Source organism: Anolis sagrei, chromosome 1 (assembly GCF_037176765.1).
Source record: "Anolis sagrei isolate rAnoSag1 chromosome 1, rAnoSag1.mat, whole genome shotgun sequence".
Taxonomy (NCBI): domain Eukaryota; kingdom Metazoa; phylum Chordata; class Lepidosauria; order Squamata; family Dactyloidae; genus Anolis; species Anolis sagrei.
In genome coordinates this window covers 232,549,633-232,568,974 of record NC_090021.1, presented here as the reverse complement: position 1 = coordinate 232,568,974, position 19,342 = coordinate 232,549,633, and the positions used below count along the sequence as shown (strand labels likewise).

Here is a 19,342-nt window from a genome sequence, read left to right as displayed (position 1 = left end):
TGCCTGACTTAGATGGTTGCAGGCCTTTGATTATCAACTGCACTACAAGATAGAAAAGCTACTGTGTGGAGATTGTAATGCAACCAGGCACAAAGTGCAGCCTATAACCATATGTCACTCTTGAAACCCCCTCAAATCCCTAAAAAAATAGATTTTTTTCTCAGGAGGTTTTTGCCACTCAACTGTATTTTACTTAGGAAGACAAATTGAAAAGCCATCACCAACCAGGGAATGGAAGAAAAGAAAACATTCCCAAGTAAGGCAGCTCTGCCCACTGTTGTTGACCAGTGAAAGAGGGTCATTGTATTTGTGTACAGGAGCATGTTGTTATTTCTTCCTTGGGCCTGATAGGGAGGAGTTACAGCTCTTACTAATGCATGTAGTTGTTCTCATGCAGCTGATTCCTCTGCAGAACATCCAGAAATTTGAATGGTGCTGAATGTGGAATGGTGTTTGGTGATCCTGGACATGCTAGTCTGAAAATCAGATTGCTAAAAATGCATGACCTTATCTAAAGACACAAGTCCATTAAATTCATAAGGGATTTGTAGGAGCTACATTGGGTTGAAGTATGAGAAATGAAAAAGGTTAGTCTTTTTTTAACTACAGTGCCCAAACTCTTCAGAACAATGGCTTCAAACTACAAGAAAGGAGATTCCACTTGAACATTAGGAAGAACTTCCTAACTGTGAGAGCCATTCAGCAGTGGAACTCTCTGCCCCGGAGTGTGGTGGAGGCTCCTTCTTTGGAGGCTTTTAAACAGAGGCTGGATGGCCATCTGTTGGGGGTGCTTTGAATTTGATTTTCCTGCTTCTTGGTTGGACTGGACGGCCCATGAGGTCTCTTCCAACTCTATGATTCTATGGTTCTATGATCTGAAAGGCATGGGTGCCTTGCCCTCACTGGTTCACATTCCTGTGATCATCATAGGTTTTCCTCTTTCTGAAGCTGAAACTAACTTTGAATTATGAAACAGGTATTTTCCCCCTATAGCTAAAGTTATGATAGCCCTTTGTTCCAGTCCCTCTTTTTTGAGAGCTGGTTGCTTCATTCCCATACCCCCCCCCCCTTTGGAATACTCTCCATTCCCAGACCTTTTTTGATGGATGTCAGGTTTTCTACCATTGCAGGACTGCAAGCACATTCAGCACTACATGGGTTGCTTGTGCACATGCTGTTGACCAACACTTTCCCCTTTCATCCCCATTCTTCCAGTTTCTATCTGGGCGAGATCACTTTGGCCCTTGGCCACCTCCATTCAAATGGCATCATCTACCGAGATCTCAAGCCGGAGAACATAATGTTAAACAGCCAAGGTATGAAAGCCCGATTTGCAAAGGGCAGTGGAATACTTTGGATTGAGTGTGGCCTTTCCTTCTCTGTGTCCTTAGCCAAAGCAGCAACAGCATCTCATCTTTCTTGCTTCCTCCCTCACAGGACATATTAAGCTAACGGACTTTGGCCTGTGCAAGGAGTCTATTCACGATGGAGCTGTCACCCACACCTTTTGTGGCACCATAGAGTACATGTACGTGTCATGGGCTCCTGAACGTCCTTGGCAAATTGACACTGGTTTTCTCATTGTTGGAGATTAGTGGAGGTTATCTGTGAATTGATGGTTATCTCCTCCTTCTCTCTGTTTTGCCTCATTTTAAATCCAGGGCCCCAGAGATACTGATGCGCAGTGGTCACAATCGTGCAGTGGACTGGTGGAGCCTCGGTGCTCTGATGTACGACATGCTCACTGGCTCGGCAAGTCTCAGTTGTGTTGCGTTTGAAAACAGAGAGGGAAGCAACAAATTGCAGAAATGAAGCCGTACAGTGGTGTGTGCCTGGGGCAGGGAGAGACTCTAGATCAGCAGCTCCCATTGGATCAATGACTCAGCTTTAGCAGCCAGTTTTCTGTGTGGGTCAGCTGGCCTCTCTTAAATCGAAGTGCAAATAATGTTGTCCCAGCGTTCTTATCAAGAGTATGTACATATTGTGAACAAAGGCAACATATCACTGCTTGCCTGAAAAAAAAGGTGGTGTACTGCTCTAAAAGCAATGTTTAGCTATTACTTCCTTGATCTTGTGAAAGACACCTTTCTGGAACACAGCTTTCAGAATTCCCTCAGTCAGTATGGTCCAGTTATGAAAATTGCAGTGCATAATCCAAAACAGACACTTTTCCAAGCTTGGGCCTTACTGTGCCTAGCTCTGGGCCCAGCAAAACCCAATGGCTACACATAGTATTCTTTAGAGATAAAAAGTAAAGGTTTCCCCTGACATTAAGCCTAGTCATGTCCAACTCTGGGGGGTGGTGCTCTTCTCCATTTCTAAGACAAAAAACTGGCGTTGTCCCTAGATGCCTCCAAGGTTATGGGGCTGCATGACTGCATGAAGTGGCATTACCTTCTCGCCGGAGCAGTTCCTATTGACATTTGCATGTTTTCAAACTGCTAAGTTGGCAGAAGCTAGAGCTAACAGTGGGAGCTCACCCCGCTCCTCAGATTTGAACCACTGACTTTTTGTTCAGCAAGTTCAGTAGCTCAGCGGTTTAACCCACTGCGCCACCGGGGGCTCCCAAGAGATAGAGATAACATAATAGCTCTCTAGAGATAACATTCCTTTATCTCTAAGTCTATGCTGAACCCTTTGTGTCCTTGCAGCCTCCATTTACGGCTGAAAACCGCAAGAAGACAATTGACAAAATTCTGAAGGGGAAGCTGGTGTTTCCACCCTACTTGACACCAGATGCTCGTGACTTGATTAAAAAGGTATGATTCTGTCTGTTGCTTGACTTGACTGCACTGGGCAAATTAAGATTTTTACTTTGTCAATTCTATTCCTAATTCTCATTTTTGGGCATTTTACTTTTTCTATAAAACCATGGATGGGCAGTCTTTGTACAATCTCAGCTAAAGTAATGGTTCATCTTCAGTTAACAGACATTTTGTATAAATCATTAATATCTTCCTACATGGCTTCTTTTTGTGACCATATTTGTGGCATTTAGGATGCTGGCAGAAGTTGATCTTAAGAGTCACACTAAAGGACCTAAAGATTCCTGGAGAGACCATCTTAATCAAATCTGCAAATAATCAGATTCACTAAAGTTAAACCTACAAATGTGAAGGGTCAAGGTAGTTTAATGTAGACATCTTATACTGGAATTCAAAAGAGAGATCCAGTAACTCCTTGCACATCTCTCCCTGCCTCCATGGCATAACCACAGTCTGATGCACTAAGCTGCATCTCCACAGCCAATCAGTGGCTATAGGTAGAGTGTCCAGGCATCATTCAGCTGTGGTCACACACTAGGAAAAAGAAACAGTTTTCATCCTTTAGGACAGGGGTCCACAAACTAAGACCTGGGGGCCGGATACGGACATTTACCTGGCCCTCACTCAGGGTCAACCTTAGTCTGAAACGACTTGAAAGCACACAACAACAATCCTATCTCATCTGCCAAAATCAGGCCAACATTTCCCATTAAAATATTAATAAGCTTATATTTGTTAAAATTGTTCTTCATTTTAATTATTGTAGTGTTTTTAAGTGTTTCTGCACTACAAATAAGATATGTGCAATGTGCATAGGAATTCATTCATTTTTTTTTTCAAATTATAATCCGACCCTACAACAGTTTGAGGGAGTGTGACCTGGCCCTCTGTTTAAAAAGTTTGAGGACCCCTGCTTTAGGACCTCCATCAGTTTCTCTGGAAGTGTGAATCAGATCTTTTGGATGCTGTTGTCTTCGGCCATTAGGATCATGCCCAAATGCAACAGAGCCCCTTTAGTCCCAGTGCAGTCAGGTTGTCATAATGAAACTCTAAAAAAAGAGAAAGCCGCATCACCAGCATACTGAAACTTTATGCAACACCAGAATATTTTGTAACATTGGCCATTTAGTGCACATGTTGGCACCAAGTAGTATTTATTTATTTATTTATTTATTTATTTATTGTATTTATATACCACCTTTCTCACCTCTGGGGGGACTCAAGTTGGTTTACAACATATGAATCACAAAAATTCAATGCCAACATACAGTAACACAAAGAAATCATAATAACTAATTACGACATGTAAACTTTGACTTAAAATCATTAAAACCATTAAACATAAGACATAAAATATAAACGACCAGAGAAAGCATTAAAATAATCCTAGTATAAATATTAAAATTACATAATCCAAAAAAAACCAAACAAAAAAACCAAACGTACACTATAGCCATTTTGATTGTCATTCCACATGTTACTGATTTATTCTTTGTATGTGGGCAGACACACTCCACGACTTGGTGCATGTTGTTGCCTTGTCTTCATTGCTAGAGAGGACAGTGATATTTGCATACTTTGCGTAAATTTATGGACACCTGTATATGTTAGAAGGGTCACAGAGAGATTCAGGCTATTCCTACATTGAATAACTCCGATCAGATTATAATGAAAATTATCGTGATGTGGTCAGGTGTGAAAATTTGGCTTTAATCTAGGCTACTGAAGAGTCTCTAATTGTATGGCTTACCCAAGGCAATATTTCCACACTGTGTCCTTTCCTTTTCCCAGTTCCTCAAAAGGAATCCCAGTCAGAGAATCGGAGGTGGACCAGGTGATGCTGCAGATGTTCAGGTAAAGTGGAAGTGGGAGCAAGGAAAGGAAAAATGGGATTTGCTCTGGAGGGATATTGTCCAAACAAAGTAGGGAAAAATACAGCCATGACCAGGTATGTGTGTTTCCTGCAGGAACTGAAAACATTTTAGAATCCTGAACTTTTCCTGGCTTTTTTAGAAAGCATGATTCTATTTCTCATGGCGATAGAGCTGGCTTTAAAGTATGTGAGCAACAACCTTTATGGTGTCTGCCTAAATACTTTAGAAGTAGTTCATGTGCAATTCACAGCAGCTTATTTCCTTAGCCTTATATGGTATTCTGTTGCTTGAGGCTCCCATCTAATCTGAGGTCACTCAGAAGAAAATTACATGCTTTGAACAAGCACATAGCAAAACTCTCCATGGACTGTAGAGCTAAAACTGTTCTGCATAACATGTTACAGTTTTACCACAAAAGGAGTTTTGTACCTTAGAATATAAACACTCATACATCTGATCCAGTATCTCTGTGGTGAAGTAGGAGCAGATCACATTGTCTGAAATGTGCAGGTAGGCCTTGATTGTATACTTGAAAAAGTGCTGATTTGTCTTTGGTCAATGAAATACTAATAGAGTGGTCTTGGAATAAACCAACCTTCTGCTTTGCATTCACTACCTATTTAATAATGGTAGGCTCCGTGCAGCCTTTCACGTTTGTTTGGCTGCTCCAGCTGTTAGGCAGCAAAGAGAATATACAGGGACAAAGCTGAAGTTTGCTTTTCCAAATCTCTGGAAGATAGCTTTTCTGTCTGGAAATGGATAGTTATGTGCACCATCTTACAGACCTTCAGGGATAAGTGCAGCTGGTGGCTGAAGAGATCTGTGCATTTCAGCCCTCATTGATCTTGTTTACCTTTCAGAGGCACCCATTCTTCCGACACATTAACTGGGAAGACTTGCTGGCGAAGACCACTGATCCACCCTTCCGGCCATCCCTGGTATGGCCACCACCCTCATTCTCCTCTCCTTCCACCCTATCTTTAGAATATCCTGTATTTCAACCCAGCTGTTGACTGCATAGGTCTTTCAGGCTCTTTTAATCATGTTTTCAATTTGGCTAATTGTTGTGGTTTATAAAGCTGAGATTAAGTAATACTTACATTCTACCCTATTTTATTTTATTTATTTACGACATTTCTACCCTGCCTTTCCCACCCCGAAGGGGACTCAAGGTGGCTTTACATAAAAGCAACAATTAGATGCCCTAAAACACAATGTACATGTAAATAAATATTAAAATAGATTTTACCTCCATGTTACCCAGAATACACTAAGTCATTATGCCTGCTCCCTTTTATGCCTTTGCAGCCTGCATTTTCCCCTTCCCTGCTGCTTCAAGTTGGCCTTATTTCGGTACTGTGCTTAGTCCCACTATCAGTACGCATGAAAAAATGAAGAATCCCGCACTGAAAAACATTATTGATGTTAGTAAATAGCTTTGAGGGCCTCCTGGTGGCGCAGCAGGTTAAATTACTGAGCTTCTGAACTTGCTGACCAAAAGGTTGGCAGTTTGAATCCGGGAGCAGGGTGAGCTCCTGCTGTTAGCCCCAGGTTCTGACTACCCATCAGTTTGAAAACAAGCAAATGTGAGTAGATCAATAGGTACCGCTTCTGTGTTCCATGCAGTCATACTGGCCACAGGACCTAGGAGGCGTCTTCAGACAACACCGGCTCTTCAGCTTAGAAATGGAGATGAGCACCACTCCCTAGAGTCGGACATGACTAGAGTTAATGTCAAGGGGGAAACTTTACCTTTACTTAAATAGCTTTGACTCTTAAACCTTTTTTTCAACACCTTATTTTGTTTGCTATATTTAGCGCTACCCACTGTCCCTTATTTCATATTGCCTTCCTACATGGTTCATGTCATACTTGGTTAATTTTGTCCTCCAATCATTACCTGGTAGTCTAATTTTGATGGACAGTAGTGCAGCTTGTTTCACCATCTGTAGCCAAGAGAACATCTCACTGGTTTACAGGTAGTTATTAAATTGGGCTACAGTTTCCAATTAGTTCAAAATGAGTGGGTGAAAAGGTAGTGTGCTTGATGAGTCTGCATGGAGTGATCTTTAAGGTGTCAAGGGAGTCGTCTAAACTGGAATTGTGGCGGATTAAAAAAAATCTGGTGCCTCTACATCCCTGATGTGTCTGTTTACCAGTTCCACTTGCCGGTTCAGCAGTTAAGACAGTACAGTACCTCCCTCCTCTACCTTGGCACAATTGCAGGTTTACTTCCTCATTATATACTGATTTCCTCTTTCTCCTTCCCATTCACAGCAATCTGATGATGATGTTAGTCAGTTTGACACCCGTTTTACCCGTCAGACTCCTGTGGATAGTCCGGATGATGGCTCCCTCAGTGAGAGTGCCAATCAAGCCTTCTTGGTAAGAGATGCTCACAGGAGGGCATCCCTGACAAGGAAAAGTGGCAGCGGGGGGGGGGGGGGGGGTGGCGGCAGCAGAGATCTCTTTTCCATCATGATTTGTGTGTGTGTGTCAGTAGCAACTTGAGAAACTGCAAGTCGCTTCTGGTGTTAGAGAATTGGCCGTCTGCATGGATGTTGTCCAGGGGACGCCCAGGTGTTTTGATATTTTCCCATCCTTGTGGGAGGCTTCTCTCATGCCCCTACCTGGGGAGCTGAAGCTGACAGAGGGAGCTCATCCGTTCTCTCCCTGGATTCGAATCCCCAACCTATCGGTCTTCAGTCCTGCTGGCACAAGGGTTTAACCCATTGCACCACCAGGGACTCCTCATGACATCCATCATGATATAAAGCAAAGATGGATAACCCTTTTTAAATTGAAGAACTGGATGTTTTGATAGCTGATCTTTTAGTGAGTGTTTGCCAACAATGGTCGAGGCAAAAAAATGGGTGGGTCATACAAACACATTCTGGCTGGAATGCTGTTAATAAGGATGATGTTACATTAGGGTTCTAAAGCAAAGGCTCCAGTTTCCTATCATGTGGCTGGCTCCTGCAGAATTCTGGGAAATGTAGTTTAGGGAAGCTGAGGACCTTTGTGGCTGAGAATTCCAAAGGCCCTGCCATAAACTACATTTCCCAGAATTCTGCAGGAGGCAGCCATGTAATAGGTGAATGGGAGCACTCGCTTTAATAATACTAATGAAATATCGTCCGATGACATAGACTTCCAAAGCCTTCAGTTGTTGTTGAGTGTTTGTCCTTTTTGTCCTAGGTTGAGAAGTAAGTATTAAATACCTCTTGGTATCTATTGCTGAAGTCATTTCCTGGCTGTGGTAGTGAGACAGTAAGTCTAAGGAGGTTCATAGAAAATGTCCCCCTGCATCTCTGATTCCTCTGTATGGAGGGAAGAGGGGCAGAAATAGGCAAACCTGTCCATGTGATGTAAGAACCTGCCTATATATGTGTGTAGGTATCCTGAATCAATGACGTGATTCAAGGTATCTACAATTTATGTTTTCTGACAGTACAGCCAGCCATACAGCCCAGAAAACCCACAGCAACCCAGTGATTCTGGCCATGAAAGCTTTTGACAACATCCTGAATCAAGCTTGAAAAGACTGACATTTAGAGCCAGTTTCAAACCTGAGGCTTGTCTTTATCACAAGGAGGATCAAGCCCCTTCCCTCCACTGTACAAGATCAAAGGCCTGCTCCTTCCAATGCTACTTGGGGAGGGCAGGAAGCTTCTTTCAAAAGCAGGATTGCCTTGCAGATATGGTGGCATTTTGGGATAGACCCAGCAGCCCTACATGCTGGATCTAATTCTTGTGGTTCCTGCTCTAATGTAAAGGGCTGTAGTGTGACCAAGGCAGGACAAGATTTAAAACGACTCACGAGCTGTAGTCCTGCAGGGTTGTAGCTGTGTTGACCAGATGTTTCTCCTGCAGGGATTTACTTACGTAGCCCCATCGGTGTTGGAGAGCATTAAGGAAGGTTTCTCCTTTCAGCCCAAGCTGCGATCACCACGGCGACTCAACAGCAGCCCCCGCACACCTGTCAGGTAATCCTCAAGTGAAGATGAGCCAGGAAGCAGTCTAGACCCTTGAGACATATTTTTTACGGGATTGGCACTTGGCAGGTTGAAAGCAAAGGCAGCTGCATCCTTGTTTATCAAAATAAATGACTAGTATCTTACCTCTAAGCGATTTTCTGGGCCATTTCTGGGCTGTCACAGAGGTACAGGACAGGGAGGTGTGTAAGTGGCTACATGTATTTTCCACCTAACTCCATAATATGTGTTTGTTTGTTTGTTTTTACAGCCCATTAAAGTTCTCACCTTTTGAGGCCTTCAAGCCAAGCACAGCAGTGGAACTCATGGAGCTGTCGGCGCCCCCTCTTGTGCCTATAACAGAAGTCACCGCCCCATTACCCATCAAAACACCTTCTGGCAACAAGAAGAAGAAAGGGCGAGGGCGGGCAAGGTAGTTGGCATGCCAAAGAGACCATTGGATGGACTGCTTGCCTGCCAACCTTGCGGAGTGGGACTCTCTCTCCTTGCATGGGGTGGGGGATAGTGCTGTTCCAGAGTGTATGCAAATCCTGATGGGGAGCACATTTCCTCACCATCCACACGCGCACAGTGCTAGGGCCCACTCCCCACCCCAGCTGCCAAGGTCTGTGTGGCATTGGTACTTCATCCATATAAGGAATAATCTACACTGAACTGGATTAATGAACTAATCCAGCTCAGTATTTATTTTTTTTGTCATGTCTGGAGCGACTTGAGAAAATGCAAGTCGCTTCTGGTGTGAGAGAATTGGCCGTCTGCAAGGACGTTGCCCAGGGGATGCCCCGATATTTTGATGGCTTATCATATGATAAATTATGATAAGAACCAAAGGATCTTAGGACACATAAAGGAGGCTAGCAATAGTCTCTTGCTGTCATTATAAGAAGGTGAGTGGGGCTAGGGAGCTCTTGGCTTTTTTAGTCACAGCAAGGACATCGTTTGGTTTCCCTCGTTGCTGCTGTCTCTCTGCCAGTTCAAGGTTTAACAGCTTGTCAGGCAAAAAAGAATAATGCTGGCAGAGCAAAAGGATCCAATTGGATGCTTCTGTGTAGAATTTGGACCCCCTCTGGGAAACATTTTTGCTTGCCTTGCTTTTTTCCAGCATCCACCCAAGTGCCAAAAAGGACATTTCCCTCCCTTTACATCTCTCTGCTGCAAGATACTGTAATCCAGACCCCTCTTTATTTGGCCTTTTTTCTTCACCTCCTCAGTACGTCTGAATCTGAACTTGTTACAAAGGAAATCATGGTGTCTCAGAAAAGGAGCAGCTTCTTGCACATCTTAAGTGACTTCTCACAAGAATGGCTCCTGTGATTTGCATGAGGACAAAGTAGTATAATCACAATGAAAGAGCCATGGCCCATGCTCATATGCTTCATTCATCTATCATCTCTTCTATTGCAATCGTCCTTTCACCTCTGCTTTATTGTTCTAGAGCAAAAACAACACCATCAACAATGAGTTAGGGGGTCAGTTGTTTTGATTCAGATTAACAAGCCAGTGACAAGAAATGGGAATTAAACCAAGCGAGGAGAGCAGCCCTGCTTTCTCAATGGGGCTGCAGTCAAGCACAACCTGAGTTCATCGTTGTCTGTGGAGGAATCCAACTTTTTTTTAGAGAGCTGTGACATGTGCAGGCTTGCCACTGTCTTCCCAAGTTGCAGTCCCGGAGAAAGAATGCAGATCACTGAGCAGGGTTTCTGCTCTGCCTTCTGTTGCCTTGGAGGCCTTGTCCTTCTCCTCCTCCTCCTCTTCCTCCTCGGACTCCAATTCCACTTTCTTTTCAGGTGTTTCAGGGGTGGCACTCTTGTCGAGCTTTTCCTGTTTTTCTTCCTCACGTTCACTGCCTGCCCTCTGGAGGAGCAACTCATTCCACTCCTCCTCCTCCTCATCATCATCATCATCATCACCGTGCTGCTCCCTAGACTCTTCATCACTCTGATTCTCCTCTTGGTAGCCATGGATCAGCTCCTCACTGTGTGCCTGCCCCCAAAACTCCTGCCAGCGGAGGACCAGGGCCCTCATCAGTCGTTGGGGGTGATACTGTCCTTCTGACTTGCGGTTCAGGTACCGCCATGCTAGAAACAGCAAGATAAGAAGTAGCAGGAGCAAGCAGACCAGAAGACTCACAGTGATGTTATCCCTTTTGTTGCCATTGCCACTTTTCTGTGCGATTGCACTCCCGGCCTCCCCAGGAATCAGCAGGAAGACAGCCAAGAGAGCATGGGTGAAACTGAGCCTCTGCAGAAAGAGTTGAGTCAGGATGAATCACTGTTCTGCAAACTGGAGCTATTTGCTCCCTATCTATCTAATGATAACACTATGTAACACAATTTTTGTTCTTGGGTATAGATGTCATTTCCTAATTGGTTCTATCATACAAACATGGAACAAGTTTATTAAACTGCAAAAACTTCATTTTTGTGGTACATCCTGCAGCACATTTTGCTATAGTTTTTTGATGACTATCTCCTCGAGTCTCAACCAATTCACCAGTTTGTGGCAGCCACAAAAATAAGGTTTCTAGAGTATAACACCGCACAATTAAACAGGAATAACACTTTCAAACCAGAAACAGGTTTTCTTTTATTTAGTATAATTGGTGTCTGCTACCACATAGCAGAAAGATGGGATAGCAGAGCCTTGTGACTGCTTGGAAGAAATCTTTATTAAAAAGCAGCTAATTTCTTGAAGCATAAATGGAAAGGAAAAGTGAATGTGGCAGCCACCTTTAGGACTAATTGGTTCTCATGTGAATGTGAGCCCACTTCTTCAGATGCAGTACAGAGTTACATTAAAGACTGAAAAGCATATTTGAGTGGGAAGGTGAGAAATTACTTTTAATTTTTTAATTACTCTTTTATTTTAATGTAAGGGGGAAGGGATAATTTAGTGGGATTTTTAGAGGAAAACTTGAGTATGTTTAGTACTGTTTATTATATGAAAATATATGTGTGTGGAGAGGGGATTGTGTAAAGTAAAATTCTTATACTCCATGGAAATTATTGTAAAAGCAACACATATTTGTACAGTTGTAGGAATGGGATATAATATAATACTATTCAGAAAGATGCAAATCATACTTTGTGTTTGACAATACAGCTCTTCAGATCTTTACAGTGGTTAGTGGGGATGTGTGAAAGTAATACATCTGCTTACATCTCTGGGCTCAAAACTGAATGAAAGATGTATAAAACACCAACCGTTACAAAATGTAGAGCAAGGGACGTGATCTGCACCTCTCTGGATCCTATTATATCGTATCCCACTCTCACTACTGTATAAAGATGCTTTTCACCTAGATACTTTAATGTCAATGTGTACTGCATCTGGAGAACTGGCTTTATGTCTATAAAAGTTCGTGCTAAAATTAAAACTAAATTAGTCTTAAAGGTGCTGCAAGGTTCCCTTTCTCCTTTCAACCTCTTTCCACCTTTTTATGTTGGAAGCAATCTGGTTTTTACCTCTTCCCCACCTAGTTGCTGATGCTAAGCAGAGCTCCAGTTACAAAAAATAGTAATGAAAGAAATTCCAAATGTTTTGCCCTTTCTGAGATGTTTATTGAGCTGATCTTAGAGGCTTTGCAACATCCCTCCAGAGCACCATGTTTGCGAGTTGTGATTATTTAAGAGGAGAGCGAGTGTATCCTGACACAAACTCCATCTTTCTGGTTGTATCCCGTAATACACAATAACCCTATGACACTCAGGTCTATTAGTGCACTAACAAAAGGTGTCCCAAGAAAAGCTTAATTATATGATAAATTATGGAGACAAAGACTCAGAATGTGTTTATTGGGGGGGGGGGGGGGGGTTGCATTATTTTGTTAGTTCTGAGGAGGAACATAGTGCTCTGTAGAGCCTTAAAGTCACATCTCTAGTCACGAAAAGTCTTCTTTAAGATGGCATTGGTTCCTGAAAACACAGGAAATATGTGAAATTTGTATTTTTTTTCTCACTGCTATAATTGTAAAGAGATGGAAAATTATGTTCTCTGAAGAATAAAAATCAAGATTCTCAGGAAATTGCATTTGTGTTGCAAAAAGCTAGATTTCCTGTTCTCTCCATGGAAAATAGTATCAACTTATGCTTCAATAACCTAGGTGGGGGTGGGGGTTGGAAGGGTTGGGATATTTTGGCTTTTGCTGGATGAACCAGCAATACAAGGCTCAATGAGAACAGACTGTTACCATTAATGTCACAACATCCAAATGCATCATGACCCTCTAGGTTGGAGAGGTTCATGTTGTGTCAGCTGGGATGCTTGGACAACCTACGGCAGTGGTCCTCAACCTGTGGGTCCCCAGATGTTTTGGTCTTCAACTCCCAGAAATCCTAGCAGGTAAACTGGCTTGGATTTCTGCGATGCACAGGTTGAGAACCACTGACCTAGGGGGATAAGTCTCTTCACACTACACAGTTACAGTGCTATGAAGCAATTGTAACTACCATGACAACATCCTATAGAATCCTGGGATTTGCATCTTTTTTTCCAGAGAGCACCTCATCCTATTACCAACTGCAGAATTGCATGCAATATTGACATGGATATTGAAAGTGCTGCCAGAGTTTTACATCAGTGCAGTGTGAAAGTGCTTCACATGTGGAAACACAAGGGTAGAACAGTGCCATGCCGATCTGCTGGAATAGAGAAGCAGGGACTATCATGGCAGATGTTGCCATGATATCACTCATTTTATGGAGACCTTGGTGGCTGCTTACACTGGCATTAAGGGGAGTCTCCTTTGGTTTTATCTTCAATACTTTATCTATCCTTCCATACTTTATTTTCCAAATAACCCAATGCTTGCTAAATTGAGTGTCAGTGTTGAAAGCAAAATCAATCTGTAGATAGGAATGCAATCTACCTAGAAGCTTCACAAATTGCTTGGTATCTTAGTTATCCATACACTTTGGCATATATTGATCTCTCTCCCCCCCCCCCCCCCACTCAGTATGGTAAAAGCTGTTTCCACTCATTCTGAAGAAAGTGTCAACATTTGAGCTGTTTTTGTGTTGCAGGACCTTCAGTCTTACTAATGTTCAGTACTTTTCCGCAGTAGAAAAGATTGTTGTGGTATGTCAGGCACCTTGCATTAGCAAATGAGTAACTCCTCTTTTGTAAGGCACAAGCACACCAAAGCCCCAGTGCTAAAATATTTTTTCTTTGCCTAATTCCACACCCTGTTAGCAGATTAAAAACTCCAAGAAAGCAGTTAGCTGTACAAGACCCAATCTCTTATCTCAAAGCTGTGTGAAAGTGCCCCATTCAGTCTCTGCTACATTTGCTGCACCATGGAGGCTAGGAAGAATGTTAAATTGCTCATCTCTCTTGCTTTTTCTTCCTTTGCAGCAACTACCTTCTTCCTTCACTGTGTTTTAGCATCTTGAGGCTCAGCTGCAGTGTGTGCTTTAGCATACACTCACATGAATGAGATGGTCTGACTGATTCACGTAGCCCGACATGAACTACAGTTCTTCCCACTTGAACATTGGGAAGAACTTCCTGACTGTGAGAGCTGTTCCGCAGTGGAACTCTCTGCCCTGGAGTGTGGTGGAGGCTCCTTCTTTGGAGGCATCTGTCGGGGGTGCTTTGAATTCAATTTTCTTGCTTCTTGGCAGGGGGTTGGACTGGATGGCCCATGGGTTCTCTTCCAACTCAATGATTCTATAATTAATCCTATATTATTGGTTTAGACGAGATAGGTCTTTTGCGTGAACGTTGTCTCTTCCCACTAGTAGTTCAGGAAGAATGCTTTGGCACCTTCTCAACCAAGGTGTTTTCTTACCTCTGGCTATAGTAGATGGCAGAATTGCAAGATGTACTTCCTTACAAACCTAAGTGGTAGCATGCTCAAGACAGGACAGGTGAGCAGCCCTAGTCTTTTCCTGACAAGGGCCACATTTACATAGTGCAAGTTGTTGAAGGGCTTCTGACAGATGCACCTGATGCCCATGATGGACGGAAATAGAGAAAGGAGCTAGTCAAGCTGTTTCTTTTGTTGTTTCTGCCATCCTCTCACTCTCATCCCTCCTTTCTGGGACACGATCCAATCATCTGTGTGGGCCTTTTAAAAAATACCCTTGAGAAATCAGTTGAAAGGCTAAAGCTTGGAAGGCAAACAGAAACCTACTGGCAAAGGGAATAAGGATTGAAGAGTTGTTGTTTTTTTCCTATTGAAGGCAGAATTCCAAAGCAAAAATGTCTAATCTTATCACACAAAGGAAACAGGATGCAGTGTGTGTGTTTTAGGAGCTCACTGCTTCCACACACAGGAATTAAGACTATGCAGTGCCTAAATGTATTTCTATTGTATTAAGTATTCTTCATGCTGCCTTAAATCTTAAGAATGGTCAGAAGTAACAGATTTCCCTCCATGGTAGCAAAAAGAAATCTTCTATAAATCACGACTGTGCTATAAAAACCACTGCGTATTTTTTTTCTCATGTTATCTTAAGATAAGGGGCTGAGTTAGCCAAGATAAAAGGAACAGTACTTACTAACTAACCAGGAATGATGCCAGCATCTTAAGACTTTAGGAACATTCATCAGCCGTTTCTTAGTTCTTATCAGTTCTTCTGCACCATAGCCCTTCTTAAGCTTTCCCTACCTACCTACTAAGGAGAAGAGAGGCTTGGCATACCTTCTACTTGAAACCAAAGAACCTGAAGTAAGAGCCAGGTAGAGAGAGGCTAGAGGACTCAAAAGGCTTAACCAGATGTTGGTTCATTGTTGGCAACTACTTGTGGGGCGATAGTTTCTTTCCCTTGGATGTCTTTCCCTTGGATGCACCACAACCTGCCTTTGCTGCATCAAACAAATTTCTCTTCCTTCCTCTAAATCCCTCCCGTTTTCAAATTCTCCCAACTGCTTGAGACCCGGTCACTTACCATCATCGAGAGGGATGTGCTTTTCTTGCTGTCGTACTGCCTGAAGCCTCGAACAAAATGAATCTTTGCAAGTGTGCGTGTGTGTGTGTGTGCAGAAAGGTGTGTGTGCACGCTTCCTGCTTGTGCTCATCACACCATGCAGGGGATCTGATGCAAAAGTTTGCTTAGCACCTTATACTAAGAACTACTTACCTATCATCTTGGGAATACTTCAGAAACTATTTAGGGAGCAGAATAATGTATCTAGTTTAGCCTGAGTTTCACTAGTAGAACAACTCAGATGAGTTATTGAGATAAGCCTTAATTGAAAAAGGGAGTATTAAAGGAAGAGGCAGGTTGACTAAGAGAATCAAATAAAAACTCAAGGAATAAAATTGTCTACACAGTACCTATTTTGTTTAAATACAAAAGATGTCAGAGAATACAAAAAAAGACTTTGGATAGCAACTAATGTTTAGTCCACCTTAGTATTAGGCTTACGTTATAACATTTGTTTCAATGTCCCTCCCTGAACTGTGCTAGTATAATTAGAATAAAGGAGGTAGTAGGTATCATGGTAGTAGTGGTTTGAGCATTTGGATTACAACTCTTGAGAGCAGAGTTTGAATCCTTATTGGGCTATGAAAAACTAGTAGGTGACGTTGGGAAAGCCACACATTCTCAATCTCAGAAGACCTTGTGACAATGTTGCCTGAGAATCATCATAGGTCAGAAATGATTTAAAGGAACACAACAACAACAACAACAACAACAACAACAACAACAACAACAACAGGTAGTGAGTAGTACTTCAACTAATGACAGCACCAAAAAGGGAACTAGTACTTTATTCCTTCCAAACCCCATGGGGACAATTGTAAGGGGCAGATGGGAAACTGTGTCTATAGAAAAAACTAATCTAAGCACTGTAGCAACTGCTCAGGAAGACAGAGTCTAGAACAGGAGTCCTCAAACTTTTTAAACAGAGGGCCAGGTCACAGTCTTTTAAACTGTTGGAGGGCCGGGTTATAATTTGAAAAAAAAAAAAGAATGAAATCCTATGAACACTGCACATATCTTATTTGTAGTGCAATAAAATAAAATAAATACAATAATTGAAATGAAGAACAAATTTAACAAATATAAATGTATTAGTATTTCAATGGGAAGTGTGGGCCTGCTTTGGCTGATGAGATAGGATTGCTGTTGTGTGCTTTCAAGTCATTTCAGACTTAGGTTGACCCTGAGTGAGGGCCGGGTATTCGGCCCTCGGGCCTTAATTTGAGGACCCCTGGTCTAGAACCAAAAGGGGTAAGAGAAGCCATTAAACAAACCCACAAGGGGTGGTCAGATGCTATAAAAATAATGATTGCTAGTTTCTCACCATGGTTTCATATGCAAACAATAGAATCAGAAAGTGGTATTCTACTGAGATTGTGGGGGCTCTCTGCTCACATTTGCATTCACTCGGCAGTGCAGTTTCCTGCAGGCTCGGCATCACAGATGAATAGCACCAACCGCAAACTTCCTGCCGCCCCCAAAACAACCAGTTCTTGCTGCTTTTGCTCAGGACTGAAAGAGCACTGCACCTGCCACTTGCGCTCCTGTGGAAATTACAGCCTGCTCTTTGTATCCATTTTGTTAAGAACTCATAAAGGATACTGCAAGAAGCTGGACGCCAGAAAAGGCATGAATCTCTATGCATTTTTGCCATGCTGACACACACACGCATGTACACACTCCTCACATAGAGGGCTGTTGTGAGATTCTAATTCAGGGTAAGGTGGAATATTTCCACTTTCCAGGAACAGCTCCTGAAGCAGGACACAAATCATGTTTTAGCTGTTTTTATAAAGAGCACAAAACAAACAAAACAGCAGACACAAGAACACAGGAAGGAATACAATAGACAATGGAGGTAAAAACAATCAATGCAGCAGTAGCTAATTTGATTCAAATTGACTGCTAGCCAGAACAGGTGCTCTTCAGCAGCTTAAAAAGCATTAAAATGAGTGGGCAAAACATGACCCAAGGGTTGTTTTTGCAATTTCCAAATCCCCATACTCCAAAAGTAAAAAGATGACACTATACACAATAGAACATCTCAAAACACTAATTTTGTAAAACCACAAGTAAACTTCTGACCACTTCCAGATTTCTATTTTCCTGAAATCTATTTCCCTAGAATTTGAAGAGGAAGAAGGATCACGGGGGAACCATGCAGTTTTTCAAGTACCCCAGGCTCAAAACATGATGGATTGTAAAATAAATAAATAATAATAACCCATACTTTCATCTGAGTTCAGAAATATAGTTGGGGCCAGTACAGACCAAACAGCACTGAAGCTCCATTCTTCCATCAAACCAATGTATGCAGGTAGATATGGCTTAATGTATGCACATGCACATACACAAGAACAAACACAGAGTCAACATCCTGTAGCAGCATCTTGAACCTAGTAAAGTTTCCAAACACTTTGTAAAGAGGTAGCCAGGAAAAGAAAGCATTTCGCAATAGCTTAAGCAAAATATGGCCAGGTTACGTGCAACAGCTGCCACATCTGCTTTCTCAGCCACCATCTGATCAGCTAAGCTCAGTGTTAGCCTCCAGGCTGCAAAACTAATTTTTCAGACAAAAGAGTTCCCTACAAAACAAACAACATCCTGCCCGAATGGACAGGGATTCTGCTTGTAGCTCAGTCCACGATTCTCATTGGTTTTCTGGAATCTAACAAAAGAAAGAGTTGGGCATCACCCATGACTTGCACAAATGCTAAGAAAAACCAGCATGTTAAACATCAAGGGTCAAAGGTTGATGAGCGCAGTTTTATTGAGTCTTAGTAGATGTTTTATATTCATATGTTTTACTTATTGTACTGTGTTTATGTTTTGTTTTTAAGGACCTTGTGCCATGTGTAAGCCGCCCCGAGTCCCTTGAGATGGTGGTAGGATACAAGAATAAAGCCTTCTGGGTCTTAGAAGCAAACTAGGAATCACTTAGAATGACAATGTCCAAAGGAGTCCTCTTCCAATGACAGTCTCACTGCAATCAGCTGCTGAATGTAGAAAACAAGTAGATATGCAGTCACTTGTTGGACCGCCACCCCCATTTTCCTAATGTGGCATATAGCAAGTTGTGAAGGGTTATAGGAGCTGTGGGCAACATTTGGAAGGGAACACACTTCCTCTTCCTTTAGAACCAATGGAATCTCCCTTTTAAAAAAACCACAACTTCTCCAGAGAACCATTATAGAACAAAGAATATCACATTACACAGAAATTTTTTTTACAAACAAATAGAATACAGCTTGTTATGAAGCATTCGTAAATTTTCCCAACTCAGTTTTGCAGTTCAAACTCAGGCTATTTTAATCAAATCAGAATAGGCAAGAATTAAAACATGTTGTCCCTATCCTCTGAGTGTACAAATGGAAATATATCAATTAAAAGGGTGAAATCAAGCTGAAATCTGGAGCACACTCACAGCTCACCAGTCAACCTGGAGTCCAAGTTAAAACAGATCCAAGTGATTATTATTAACTGCCAAGAATTTCACTTCATTGGTCACAACAAACATCTGACATCTAACCCTGTTGAACTCCAAAACACCTGGAGGGCCGAAGTTTGCCCATGTCTGTTATAGACTGTACTATAATACGGTTTCATCTCCATGTCTTTAACTTTACTTATGTTCCAAATCTGACACAGCGGAAGAACACTTAGAACATTCTAGAAATTTCCAACCTCAATGTCCATTAGCCCCTGCCAGAATGGCTAACATTCAGGGTGATGGTTGTTGGAGGACACATTTGGAGGACACACGATTGCCTACCCCACCA

At 42.3% G+C, this 19,342-nt stretch overlaps 2 protein-coding genes across 3 annotated transcripts in view; one reads left to right on the top strand and one right to left on the bottom strand.

The window, feature by feature from the left end:
- The window catches only part of RPS6KB2 (ribosomal protein S6 kinase B2), a 32,426-nt gene extending 19,768 nt beyond the window's left edge, over positions 1-12,658 (top strand). For both annotated transcript variants that reach the window (XM_067461249.1, XM_060772416.2), the window contains exons 7-15: positions 1,216-1,316; positions 1,438-1,528; positions 1,662-1,752; positions 2,652-2,759; positions 4,557-4,619; positions 5,500-5,577; positions 6,917-7,024; positions 8,513-8,625; positions 8,885-12,658. In XM_067461249.1, coding sequence (XP_067317350.1) covers positions 1,216-1,316; positions 1,438-1,528; positions 1,662-1,752; positions 2,652-2,759; positions 4,557-4,619; positions 5,500-5,577; positions 6,917-7,024; positions 8,513-8,625; positions 8,885-9,050 — 919 coding nt within the window. In that variant the 3' untranslated portion in view covers positions 9,051-12,658. The remainder of the gene's footprint in view (positions 1-1,215; positions 1,317-1,437; positions 1,529-1,661; positions 1,753-2,651; positions 2,760-4,556; positions 4,620-5,499; positions 5,578-6,916; positions 7,025-8,512; positions 8,626-8,884) is intronic.
- On the bottom strand, positions 10,244-15,610 carry PTPRCAP (protein tyrosine phosphatase receptor type C associated protein). Its single transcript, XM_060772428.2, has 2 exons — positions 15,525-15,610; positions 10,244-10,875 (listed from the first exon to the last, which is right to left on the bottom strand). Exons 1-2 carry the CDS (start codon positions 15,528-15,530, stop codon positions 10,249-10,251), a joined length of 633 nt encoding a protein of 210 aa, XP_060628411.2. The 5' UTR covers positions 15,531-15,610; the 3' UTR covers positions 10,244-10,248.
- Between the last annotated feature and the right edge of the window lie 3,732 nt (positions 15,611-19,342).